At 37.6% G+C, this 13,167-nt stretch overlaps 1 protein-coding gene across 1 annotated transcript; it reads right to left on the bottom strand.

The window, feature by feature from the left end:
- Positions 1–5,464: 5,464 nt before the first annotated feature.
- On the bottom strand, positions 5,465–12,925 carry ankrd13a (ankyrin repeat domain 13A). Its single transcript, XM_056747095.1, has 15 exons — positions 12,415–12,925; positions 11,971–12,106; positions 11,529–11,653; positions 10,877–10,922; positions 10,653–10,796; positions 10,316–10,505; positions 10,054–10,120; positions 9,768–9,849; positions 9,583–9,644; positions 9,371–9,501; positions 8,983–9,140; positions 8,048–8,194; positions 7,687–7,862; positions 7,540–7,601; positions 5,465–7,264 (listed from the first exon to the last, which is right to left on the bottom strand). Exons 1-15 carry the CDS (start codon positions 12,520–12,522, stop codon positions 7,069–7,071), a joined length of 1,830 nt encoding a protein of 609 aa, XP_056603073.1. The 5' UTR covers positions 12,523–12,925; the 3' UTR covers positions 5,465–7,068.
- Positions 12,926–13,167: the final 242 nt, after the last annotated feature.

Raw genomic sequence — 13,167 nt, forward strand, 5'->3', positions numbered from 1 at the left:
GTGAAAACGAATAAAGCTGTAATGTATAAACTTTATAAATCGATCTATCTATCGCTCTCTCTGCGTTGCACTGTTGCGCCTTAATTAACATGTTGATTTGCATTGAGCTGCAGTGTCCAGCATCTGCAAACACGGGTAAGAGAACAGCATTGTGTCAAGCATTTAAATGAGATGTTTTATTAAAGACTACATCTTCAATCGTCGCCAATCACAGCTCTGGGAAACAGGCCTCAGTTGTGCCAGTTTCAGGTACGGGGTGAGAGAATAGAGAAAAGATAATGCTATTCCACATTCAACCTCTTCTAGCAGGGGACACAGAATGGATCAAAGGCTTCAGTGCAGAGGACTGGAGTAGAGGTGGACCTCAGATTCAACTACAGAGGATCCTAACAAAAGGCCTGTAGGCTCTGCGCTTCTCTGTTAATTACCAAAATGAAAGACTGAGAGTTCCACATTGCATGGAAAAGGCTTGCCAGTGAAGAACTGTATTATGACCTAAAGTACAACAGAGTAGTTGACAAATATCACAGCTATTAACATTGCAGGTTGGAATAGACATTTGAGGCAAGGTGTTTGTAATAAGCGATGTGTATGGTCACCATTACCTTCAGTGATGCTGTTACACTTTACTGCTTAACTTTATCTACTTAAACAGTCCTGCAGTGTGACAAATTCATTTTCAAAAGTATTTGATGTAATCCCTCGATCCCCTTCATATAAATTCATAAAAAACTGCATTTATAAAAAGTTTACTCCCTATGATTTTACATCTCAGGATTTTGACGATCTATAACACAATCATTTTATATAACGTGGTGAAAATAACAAATTTTCTGAAGTAAATTATGCCTCATCTAAAAACAACTAATTTAAGACCCCTTAAAGGACACAACAGGTGCATACACTTGGTTTTCTATCTTGGTTGGGACAAGCAAATAAATTATTTCCCGACCCATTGAACTAATCCCTACTAAATTAAAACATTATTTAGTAGTTTGAATTTTCATTGTGGATGTTTCAGTGATCAATTCAGTTTTAAAGCACTGATCATAATTTTACAGTAAACCATTGAGCCTTCATTTTACCCAATAGAAGATGGCTAAGTGCTTTTCCCATAATGCAATCTGTTTTAATTAATATTACTGTAACTAGTATGATTATACAACTGAGGATTTTGATCATCTTTAAACACAATGTTTTATATAACACGTGATCAATAAAAAGCAAATTGTGCCTCGTCTAAAAACAAGATCGACCTGTAAATAATAAGTGAAAAACAATGGTCTAGATGCATCTAATCCTGGTTGGAAGATTAAATTTAAAATAAAGTGTAATTTTATTTCTGAAGTCAGATTGGTTGATTTAAATGTTGTCCCAGGGTCAACACGATGTTGTCCAAAGGATATCAACCACTTGGCAAAAACAGGGACGCGACAGGGCTCGACCTGGTTGGGACAAGTAAAAAATTATTTCCCTACTCCTTGAACATATCCCTACTGAATTAAAACATGATTTAGAAGTTTGAATTTTCATTGTGGATGTTTTGGAGATACCGTTTTAAATGCATTGATAAAAATAAAAAAGTTATCATTCTTGGATATTTGGTCTAAACAACCAATGTTGGGGGTAACCAGTTATTAAGTACTTTGTTACTGTAATTTAATTACAGAAATTGAATTCCTTAAAAACTCTTATTTTTCTGTAATTTAATTACAGTTATTTTGGATGTAATTGAACGAAATACTGTGTAATGTATACAATAGTGGAATTGACATTCAAAGTCAAATTATGAAATGCATGAATTAATGTGTCTTTCTCACATTCGTAATACTTTATGTAGTTTTATATTATTTATTTTAACGAGTTAAGAGTGTGTCATGTCTATCCTTGAATCTCTTATCTAATCAAGGTTGATATAGGTTATAGAAAGTAATTAGTAATAAGTCATTAAATACTTATTGAAAAGAGTCGTTTATACAGTAACCTAAATACGCTATTAAATATGTAATTAATAACTAGTAATAACTTTTTCAGAGTAACTTACCCAACACTGCAAACAACGTTGGCTTAACCGGACCCACACGAACACAATTTTTAATCATGCTAGTTTAAGAATCATGTAGTGTGGTGTGACCTAACCTTTTATAGTTGTAACAACTACGTCTATCCAATAGTTGTTTCACAAACAAGATCACAAGCCTTACAATGATTGATTCTTTAGGGCGGCATTAGGACCCTGCAGCAGCGACGCTATTTGGTTGATTCTGCATCCCACGCTGCTCCAAGATGTCAACACGGCTGCATTTTCTCGTCGTGAGCTGTATAACGTTGATCTCAGTTGGAAATGCACAACTGGGGGAATCTAAAGCACACAACAACAGACCATATGAAGTTCTGCTGAGGCAAAATTTAGGTAAGAACTGAATGGTAAATGCAATTGAAACTGTGTTTCGGCCTCCCGCATCTAGTAAGGTGAACCTGCCATTGTTACATGACAACACAGTTTATAATTCATTTAGTTTTATTCGTAAAGTCTTGTGGTGTCTGCTGAATTGAGCTATTGAATAGATAGCCGGTTAGCATGTTTGAATGAGAACTACATGGTTCGTATTAGCATGTTCAGTTTATATCACGACCAAATTTGTTTCTTTTTCTTTCTCCTGCAGTTCTTCTCTTAAGTGTTCTCTCCACACTGTTGGTGATCATGATCGGCATGGCTGTTTGTGTCTACAAACCTCTTCGACGCCGATGACACTCATAAAAGATGCGATGAATAGGATGAGATTACAATTTTTACCATGATGACGGGTTGATACTTAATATTCACAATCCAAGGGTCGCTATTGGACGATTATAACGAGACGTCATAGCACTAATTAATATTCATGAGGCAAGCCTTCACCTTTGTAGGATTATCAACGTCAGTATGAGCGAATAAACAAAGTTGTTAAAACACATTGCTTAGATAAAATAATCCATTCTTCTTTAATTTAACAATACTGTAATCCAGACAATGTGGATTTCACCGTTTAAAAGTAATTAGACAAAAAACTGTATAAAAAGTATATCAGTATTGTTTTTCAGTGCATTGTTTGCATAAAGCTGCTAAATTATTTATATCCTTTTTGTGCATGTATTTTTTTTATTTAACAGTCTGTATTTATGTACGTTTTATTTTAAAGATTGTTCTTAATATAAGATGTTTATTTATTAGGTTGTTTGGGGTATGTCAGATTTCTTTCAAATAGGCCAACTCAATAAATAATATAAAACATGAATCTGTCTGAATCACTATCCTGGCAGAGAATTACCGAAAGATTGAATGCAACAGCCCCAAGGAGAACATAAAGTGTAATCAATTATTTTTATATTCCTCATTCTAAAAATGATGATAATGATACTGTTATGGCGTCAGAAGATAATAAGACAATACCAGCGCTTTGGATGTGCCATTTACAGTCAAAACAAGAATGTATTTATTACCAATACGTGAAAGAATCATGTTTATGATTTTCCTAATCTCATGTTTATAGAGTACAGACAACAGAAACATATCAGTCTATGCACATGGTTTCTACTTAAGATGAGGAAATATATGCATTGTGGATGTGACGGAAATGACATGTGTTAGAGAGACACGTCATTTTGTAACATTTCATTGTATTAAAATGTACAAACCAATCAATAATACCAAACAAATCATATTCCTATTTTGTTTCTTCATTTTTATTTGCCCATTTATGAGAAATATGTTATGGGTGTGAAAACAGTACATTTCCAAAAACTAGTATAGCCAAAACGAAAAAACATGACTTCCACAAAATTCCTTACAAATCAAACAATGCTCTGAATTTCACAGCTAAATGCACAATCGCCAGAGAATTCTCATGTTCCAATTAGATTAAGTTTACATCAGATTTTATTTGATCTAAATGTAAGTGGTGTATTTAGTTCTTCCTATCTCTCTCGTCTGTTTAAGTGTGCTTACTGAAAGAACCCCCAAACTGTACCGGCCTACTTTCAAGTGTTGTTTTATCAATCCCACCAGTCCCTTTTGAATTTCATCTACTCAGATTTGACAGAGGCACACATAACTCATCCTCATGCAGGTTACACAGAAGACAGATGGAGACCTTTATCTGTATTGACATAATTTTTTATTTTAGCAGGTGGCTCAAAATATACCACAATATGATTTCTGGAGTCAAGCGCTAAACACCTGGTTAGTTAAAACTGAGGGACAAGACACTTTAGCAAATTAAGTTAAATGAGTGAATGCCTCCATTTATTTTCATGAAGGAAATTAAGGCTTTTATAGCCTCACAATGAATTTAGGCTGTACGTGAATGAACAAAATTAAGGCTCAATCATTTTTTAAAGAATCTTTATATTTGTTATATCTGAAATATGTTACAATTATTTAGCAGCACAAAAAATCTGTATCAACAATAAGACCTATAATGTAAAATGTCAATGTTTTTACACACCATAAAACTCACCCAGTTCAACTCATGCTTTCATTCCTCACTGAAATGCTGATTTTACCCCACAGCGGGCAGAGATTGACAGCAAGCTGCCTAAAACCAAAGCTGACATACAGATTCATCTGCCAACATATTGCAGTCAAAGGTCTTTTAAGATAGAAGTGCAGCAACTCAAGCAAATGAGGTGGCAACAAACGTCTATTCGAATATACAAAAATGTCACATTTGAGGCATATGTACAGTTAAGCATCGTGCCACCCAACAGATAATGACTTAGTGCTTTTCTCATAATACAATCTGTTTTTATTAATATTACTGTAATTTGTATGACCTCCTAGACAATATAATCTGTAAATCTGATTGCTGAGACACTATGCTGCGTCCCAATTCATTCTTTTATTATGCCCTAAAAATATATTACAATTCAGCATTTGCTTAATCTTTATTTCTTATGTAATTTTATTATACTGTTTAATTCATGAACTTAGTGTAGCACTCCCCCACACAATATTTTTGGGCATATCAATTCAAGTTTGCATGGACCTGCACTATTTTAGACCCTCCTACTTATTTCAACATAATTCCGAAAACTATTTAGTATGGATAGTATGCGAAGTAGTACACAGGAATCGTATTCCTTGCACACGTGGTGATGAATAAACAAATACTTTTGCTTGTGAAAAACACATATATTAAATATTTGAGCTAACTCAAGAAAGGAGAAATAGTGTCAAGCGCATCATAACACATCCGAACAGTGCCATCTGTTGGTTTTTGTAAAAAAATGCTGTGTCCCAACAGTACTACAGCACTTCCTTTCACCCATTGTTGTCTATCGCTCCGTTATAATCTGTTGTATAATGTTGTTTCATTAATATTTACAGTTAACAATGTCAAATCTACAGAAATGTAATTATCATTTTGCTTTATTGTTGCTGTTATTATTTGCCGTTGCCAGTTTCAAAAAAGGCCAAAAAAAGTCAATAAAGTGCTTTTATTAAAGTAAAAATGTTTCTCTTCCTTTAACATACATCACAGTTTACAAATGCCTTCAGATTTTTTTCAACATGCTCAGACACAATGTTATCTTGCATTTTGCAGCATCACAATTAACTCCGTAAACCCTAATACGGTAAAGATCATTAAACATTTTGGCAATTAGTTAAGACTTAGACCCAAGAAAATGCCACAAGTAAAATGAAGTCTTAAGTAATGAAAGCTTATGAATTTTACGTTCAGTAAATTTTTTCTGTATATAGAACCTGTGATTTACTGTAGTCTGTAGCATAGGAATAAATCAGAAAACTAAAATTAGCTTTCTGTCCAAGAGAAGAAATACAAAAATCTCTATTTAAAATGCAGGATTGGGACTGCCACCCACCATCAGATCCTGATTTACTGGACCAGAGGAAATAATATAATGACATCTGTCATAACATAATGTGGTAACAGCATGTGTTCAAAACACATACACCGATTCATACAAAAGTCGTGAGGAAGATACTGCAGGCTGTAATACTTGTTGCACCTCACGGAATTTAAAGAGCGTCAACAAGAGACAACATTTAAGACATCTATAGAAGGAAAACAGGAAGGAACTGCATGAAATCTCCTACAAAGCAATCAGATACCACAGTGGCATTCATTAATGAATAGCAGAGCAGGTTCGTCCACATTACCACATTAGAAGCTCGGTTAACAGACAATGCCATCCAACCACAAACATTTAGTTTCACAACACCTAAAAGACACATAGCTGGTCCTTTAGTTTAGAATGAGGTTTTGTTGGTGCCGAAAAGTGACCACATTCATGCTTTGCATTAAAAGAGCTGTGATGACACGGGCGGTTTTAATTGTATTATTATACATTTCAGGCAGACTAAAAGCTAGAGGTGTATTTGCTTACATCTGACAGCCCATATCGAGAATATTCCAGTCTGCACGAGTGCCTCTTACTCCGGGGAGGCACGGCGGTGTAAATTATTGCCTTTACGGTAGAGGTGCTTAGGTCACTAGCACACGTGTTAGGATGGTACTGTCTTACTATTATTAGTATAAAACATATTATTCTCTCACTTGACTGGGCGGTAATAAAATGCTTAAAAGGAACAGACAACTGATGACCAGTCGGACCCTGAGATATAATATTAATAAAAATCTAAAACTAATAATATTAATGCTAAACACCTTCTGGAGGAAAACACGTCCGGTTGTATCTGCCAAGACAATCTTGTTACTACAAATTCATACATTCTCACACACTGGTTCATGTTTGGACTTTCACATTCATTTTAACACAACGCAGCTGAATTCCACGAAATGGACTGCATGATCCTTACAAGAGAAAACGTAAGTGGATAAAGCCCATTTGAGTTAGATCGTGTCTGTGATCATCAAATAAGATAAAAATAAAACACCCTTGGAAAAGAAAGCAGGAAGTTCTAAAATTAACAAAAACAATATTTGTATTTGTTTGTCAGTGGCAAGAGAAAGCAGCATGAATCAGAGGAAGAGTATAAATTAAAAGGTTTAATGATTATGTCAAGAACAGGAACTCCCTTTGTTCTCCGACCATCTTACTTTGTCACTTTTCTGTTAGTGAGAGTTGTAAAATTCTTTCCAAGTCTTCTTCTTCTTTCTTTCTTTTCCTTTCCTCCTCCTCCTGTGCCTGGGCGGACAGCTCCATGGCCAATCGCAGGTCAATGTCAGGGCTGGAGACTGAGCCAGTGCTGGAAGGTGTGGTGTCACTGAGGTCGACTAAAACTCCTTCAGACCCAGATCTGCGATAGTGTAACAGAACGAGACTACTTAAAAAAATTATAAGGAAAATGGAAATATAACATTTGAAAGATACGCTAACTGTGCATTCTTGTGTGAATATGAACTATGAAAGCAATTTGAATGGTTGTATCTACAGTATGCAAGCGTATTTTTTGCATCACTGTATGTACAAACATGCCAGTTAAGCCAAGCATTTATGACTACATACTTTCAGATCTTTTGAATTTAGAGAGAGAGAAAATAACACCACAAATAACAGAAGCATAAAAATTACCCATCACTTAATCTGTTCTCCATAGATTGTGTCACCAGTCCATCCGAATCGCTCAAAGAATCCTGCAAAACAATTAGCAGACAAATGCTTATTAGAGACAAGAAGCATCCATAAAAGCACCAGAACTCTCCCAGGAATCATTTGAACCTGAGTGTTGAATGCACTGGACTCAATCAGGCTCTGCCGAATGGCAAACTGAAGCAGCTCTTCATCGTGACTGGTTGGGTTGTAATGACGTGCGTTAGAATGCCGGTTGCCGCCTCGATGATGATAATGTGAAGGAGCCGTGAATACAGATGCACAAACCTGGAACACATCAGGTCCTGTAGAGCACCACAAAAATGTTTTTAGCTGACAAATTCGTGTCTTTTAGAATGCGTCTCAACTGGATTTGCTGGCTAAGGTCCAAATGTATTTAAGATCTATGCCTAAGGTTAATGAGACTGATGATAAACCGAAGATAATGATTTTGCGACTATTACAGATAGGAATGAAAAGATCTCCAAACCTGACGCCTGGACATCATTTTCACACTTCTCTTCTGTAGGTGAGGGCGTGGAAGATGATTGGTCTGCGTCCAGAGGCTCGTCATTGCTGCACTTGTTGACGCTTCCAAACGTGATGCGAGCATTTAACACGTGGTACAGAGGGATTTCTGAAGAAACAACAGAACGGATGGTTTTGAATTGGCGAACCTTAAAGAGTACATAACATGGAATCATGAAATTTACATTTTCTGCAGTGTGTTATGTTGCCGCGTTTGAAAGTAAGCACTCTGCCAAGTTGCAAATCCGAAGGTGAATGAATAACAAAGTTATTGGCTTAGGGAGTCGAGTCTGAATCACGCAAACGAGTCGTCCCTAGTCCGATTCGCGAACCGCCGCGGATTTACATCACTACATATAGTCCCTGCCTACGTTTTCCTAGGACTGCCTGTGAAAACTTCACACTTCTCCCCCAAACACTGTAGCGCGTGAGCCTCATTCAAGGTAGACCATCTGACCAATCACATCAGACTTAGCTAGCGGAAAAGGAGCAGATGAGAGAGATGAATTGCGGAACAAATCATTTGAGAGTCAGTCAAGAAGTAAGGTAAGAATAACTGCCTTTTATAACGAAATAATGGTGTTTTTACATCTTCTATGTACATAAACTTGTTGTTGGACACTCCATAAACCAAAGAAGGACCTCAAAAATCTCTAGATATGTTCTCTTTAACTTATGCAGTGCAAAGTCATGGGTTTGAATTCCAAGAAACACATTAACTGAAAAAAAATGCAGCATAAATTTGAAGTGGGAGTGTGCTGAATCAGGTAAATTTAAATGCTGTGCCTTTTATTCGACAAGGTTGACATATTTACTTACATAGTTGGAAAAGGTTGCATTTCAAAGCTAAATATAGGAGTTTTTTTGTTTTCTAAAAGCACACAGGCATTCACTCACCAATCTTGACGGGAAAGCCAGGAGGAAACCTGAGGTTGATAAAATCTCTGAGTCGGGCAAAGTGGGTGCTGGTGCGGGCCATCAGGTCAATGATGGGCGTGACCTGCTCCACCAGAGAAAGAGGATGTTCCTCACTCATCCACAGAGTGCCTTTAAACCTGAGAGCGAAACACAAGACTTTTTAATTATATATACAACTGTAAAAATGGTGAGATTACAGTGCGTTCCTAATGTTAGATGGGCGTTTCCTAAACCATGGTTAAAATGTAGAATATTTACAAGCTTTTGGCTGCGATTTAACTTTCACACCGATGTGGGACATACATTCTACAGTTAGACCAAAATCTGTTGCTTAGAGTTTCAGCAAGGGTCCAACGAAAGGGCTTACTTCTGTGTTCTGATGGTGAGCTCAAGTGGTCGTCCGATATCTCTGCCTTGGAGGTCAAAGTCGGGGTTAAAATACTCTTCGGGAGTGATGGCGGTGGGGTTTGTGGCAGTGGCATATTCCAAAGTCATGTCCTGTTATCACGTAGAGAATCAACTGAGAATCCTTTCAGGTTTGTAAAAATATATTAAAACTGGGTTTTGTGTTGGTCTTACTCCTTGAGCACCGATCTGTTGTTCCACTGTGCCGAGTAAAGATTCCAGAACGTTCCTTTCACCTGTGAAGATGAAAACATTCATTAATGGATAGTTAAGCAAAGCACACCTACTAAAAACCCAGCTGAAAAGGTTTGCATAAGGAAGATATTTTGAGTGTAAATGTTAAAAACTGGGTTAATTACTTTTTATCCTGGCCTTCTCCTCATCTGTGAGATGTTCAGTCCTGGTGCGAATTACTACGTTGACGTTGTTCACTGTAAAAACCTGCCAAATCCAGCATTATCACCCACATGACACAGACCGACTTCTTAAACTCACTGCTATTATAAATAGAGCCACACTTAGTTTCACTTCTCTTTCATTCAGTTGTCGTCTGATAAGAGAGACGGTAAGATCTTCTCATTACAAAACTCAGTTCAAAGTCTATAAGATTTGTAATCATCAAGAACAGTTGGTGTGTTGGCTCACCTTAGCTTCAAATCCATTCACCGACTCAGTTCTGTCTGACCTCCAGCCCCAGATCCCTGACTTAGACCTGAGCACAGAATGGTACATTATTCATTGACATCAGACAAAGACCAATACTCTCCTGGTGATCATTCAAGAGCTTGACAATGAAACTGGAATCTTAAGCCCTACTGTTGCTTTTAGTGCTAATAGCATATAACCGATAATAATGTAGCATTCAAATGTGGCATCGTGCACAAAAAACTGTGTAAACGGGTTTAACCTCTCGAACGCAATGTCCTTCGTGTCCAGGTAAGTGTTAACGATGGGTGTGGTCAGTCTCTTGGCTACTTCCTGTTCAGCTGGCTGCATGTTGTTAAGCGTGACATCCTCCATCTCGCGCGAAAGATCGAAACGCTCCGTGTCGACAACTTCTTCCTCATGGTTGACTTCCATCAGCTCTGTACAGTTGTCTGTTAAATGGCAAATGACATTCAACATGATTTTGATCAACCACAAACAAACAGTGGTGTAATTCAAGTGCAATTCAGAGGAACACATTTCACAGAACACCAAATTCATGTGTAAACACATTTAAACATGCAGAGCTAGTGACTAACCATCTCCTCTGAAGATATAGCTTCTTCTGCCTCTGATCCATGTCATGTTTTCAAAGCCCAGCAGTGTGGTGTCCACCCTCAGACTAGCTCCGCTTTTCCAGATTCTGCACACGTCGCTGGGACACATGCGGGATACGAGAGGAACTAGAGCGAGAACAGAGGACTTTTATGAGTCAGTCTTAAGGATTCATGTGCAGATTAAGTTTGGGGAAATGAACACTTACTCCAGCTGGTAAACTCCCACTTCATCTCCATGTAGAAATCTGGGGACTTGGGACAAGAGGGGGTTCGTTTTATTAAAGGGACTCAGCACAAGCTGCTTTGAAAAGTGTTGCAGACAGCATCACACAGATGAGACTGTAGGATGTTAGATACATTACCAAGAAACTAGGAAGTTTAAAGGGTAAATGGTGAAAATAGTGCAAGAAAAATAATGACTTTTTTCCTCTTGATGTAATTCCTTTGACGTCTAGGTATGCAGAAGATTTGTTATTTATTTAATACAAAGTAAAATGATTTCATAAAAATACCTAGAGAATGACATCTGATGGACAATATAATGTCATTGTCAACACAAATAACATGAACCATTGACAGAAATGTTGTGTTCATTTCTTTTGCTGAACAGTAGTCAACAAGTTAGCACGAAATGATGTCAAACGCCACATTTGGAAATATTGATAGAAGTTATGTGAGAGGGGATTTCAAAATCCCATGACTATATTTCAATATTTAAACTCATATATACAAAGGTGTGAAAAAAGTTGAATAATGGGGAGAAGAGATGAAGAATAAGAATCATTTCAGCATAAGAAACAGTCCCAAACAATCAGAAAACAACCGATTTTTCAAAGACAAAAAAAATGAGACACGCACCTCACGGATCTTGCACAGTAATTCCGGAACACCACCCAGCGCAGTGGAGGCTTTGAGATAATCCCGCTTCTGGAGCACCAGTTGAACAATCTCCGGATCTCCCGTGCTCACCGCCTCCTGCAGAACTGCACAGACACGCATACAAGGATCTAAATGGCCAGTATTGACCAGAAAATATCTTTGGAGAGGCAACTATTGGGTTATGTGACACTGCATCCTCACAGCATCCCTTGATAGACTGCGGCCTAGAGATTGGACTTTCAATGGCTAAGAAAACCACGGATGAGACAAACTGAGAAAGTGATGCTAAATGGGGCTAATGGAGTCATCATGGGAGCCAATGCAATTTACTTTGTAGGCAAAGTACATCTAAAGCACTATCGTATTATATTTGTACCCACAATTAAACTTCACAAGTGGAATTCACAAGCTTAACTCTCACCTGTCCAATGTTTATCATTTTCTTTGGTAACAACTGCCCCGTGTCTTAGCAACACTCTCACCGACTCCAGGTGTCCCAGTGAGACAGCCAGGTGAAGAGGGGTGCGACCTCGTGGATCAACTTCTTCAATGTTATTCTGAAAGGAGCGCAAAGAAAGTTCTGAATTTGTATCTGTAGACTACACTTGAGTATGTACATGACAACATTGTTTCAGTTTCAGTGCCTACCAGCATTCTAATGCAATGTGACATTAGCTAACAAGTGGATACTTGCTACTGGTACTTTATGACATTTGATACGCTAAGCATCAAATGCAAATCACAGTCTTTTTAAATACACGAGAAGCAAGTCATGTTGTGATCCACTGGAGCAGACAGCACAATGCTTATAGCAGTAACAGACCCTATCAGTATTTTACTGTTACATCATCGACTTAACTCATACCGTCTGAATTTCTTTCTCCAGCCTCCTGTAGTCATTCTCCCAGACCAGGGCGTGCAGTGGAAACCTGAGGCTGAAATCCTCGTCAGTGGCAGCGGTGGCGGACAACATTGTGCCTCGATCAAACTCTCAGCGATTAGCTCTCTAAAACCAAGAGCCAGTCTACGAGCTAGCTACTGTCACGAGCCCTCCAAACTCTTCATGCGTTTAACTCACAGTAACTGAATTAAACAGGTGGATTTTTAGACAGAAAGACACCGAAAACGCGAGCAACTTTTTCAAAATAAAACTTTTGAAAAACAAGGAAGTGCCAGGTTCAGACTATTTGGGTGGGGGTGTAGCCAGCCATTTTTCCAAACACTCCTCCATGTTTTTTCGATTTGGTTAGAGGTTTTTAACAATGCCTCGTGTGTAAAATAAACAGCGAGTGCCCAATTAGCTTCATAAAACGAATGTATATAACAATGTGTGGGATAAATAATAAAATTGCTGCATTTAAATGGGCAGTCCCAAAGCGCCGGGCTGAACCACAATATTTAAAAAAAAGGGTGGTTGTGCAGTGCAATCTGTGGTTGAATTCAAAATGTACATGTTTGGTGTAACTTTATTAAAATGATAAAAATAGAAACGTAAATGTAATTGTTGTATATTTAAGATTGGTAAATATAATAATTTATATTGTATGTCTTGGTACAGTCTAAAATTCACTCGGGCGCATGATTTCTAGCAAATCAGGACCCACCCATCATTCCTGCG

The sequence above is a fragment of the Triplophysa dalaica genome, chromosome 4, assembly GCF_015846415.1.
Source record: "Triplophysa dalaica isolate WHDGS20190420 chromosome 4, ASM1584641v1, whole genome shotgun sequence".
In the NCBI taxonomy this organism is placed as follows: Eukaryota; Metazoa; Chordata; class Actinopteri; order Cypriniformes; family Nemacheilidae; genus Triplophysa; species Triplophysa dalaica.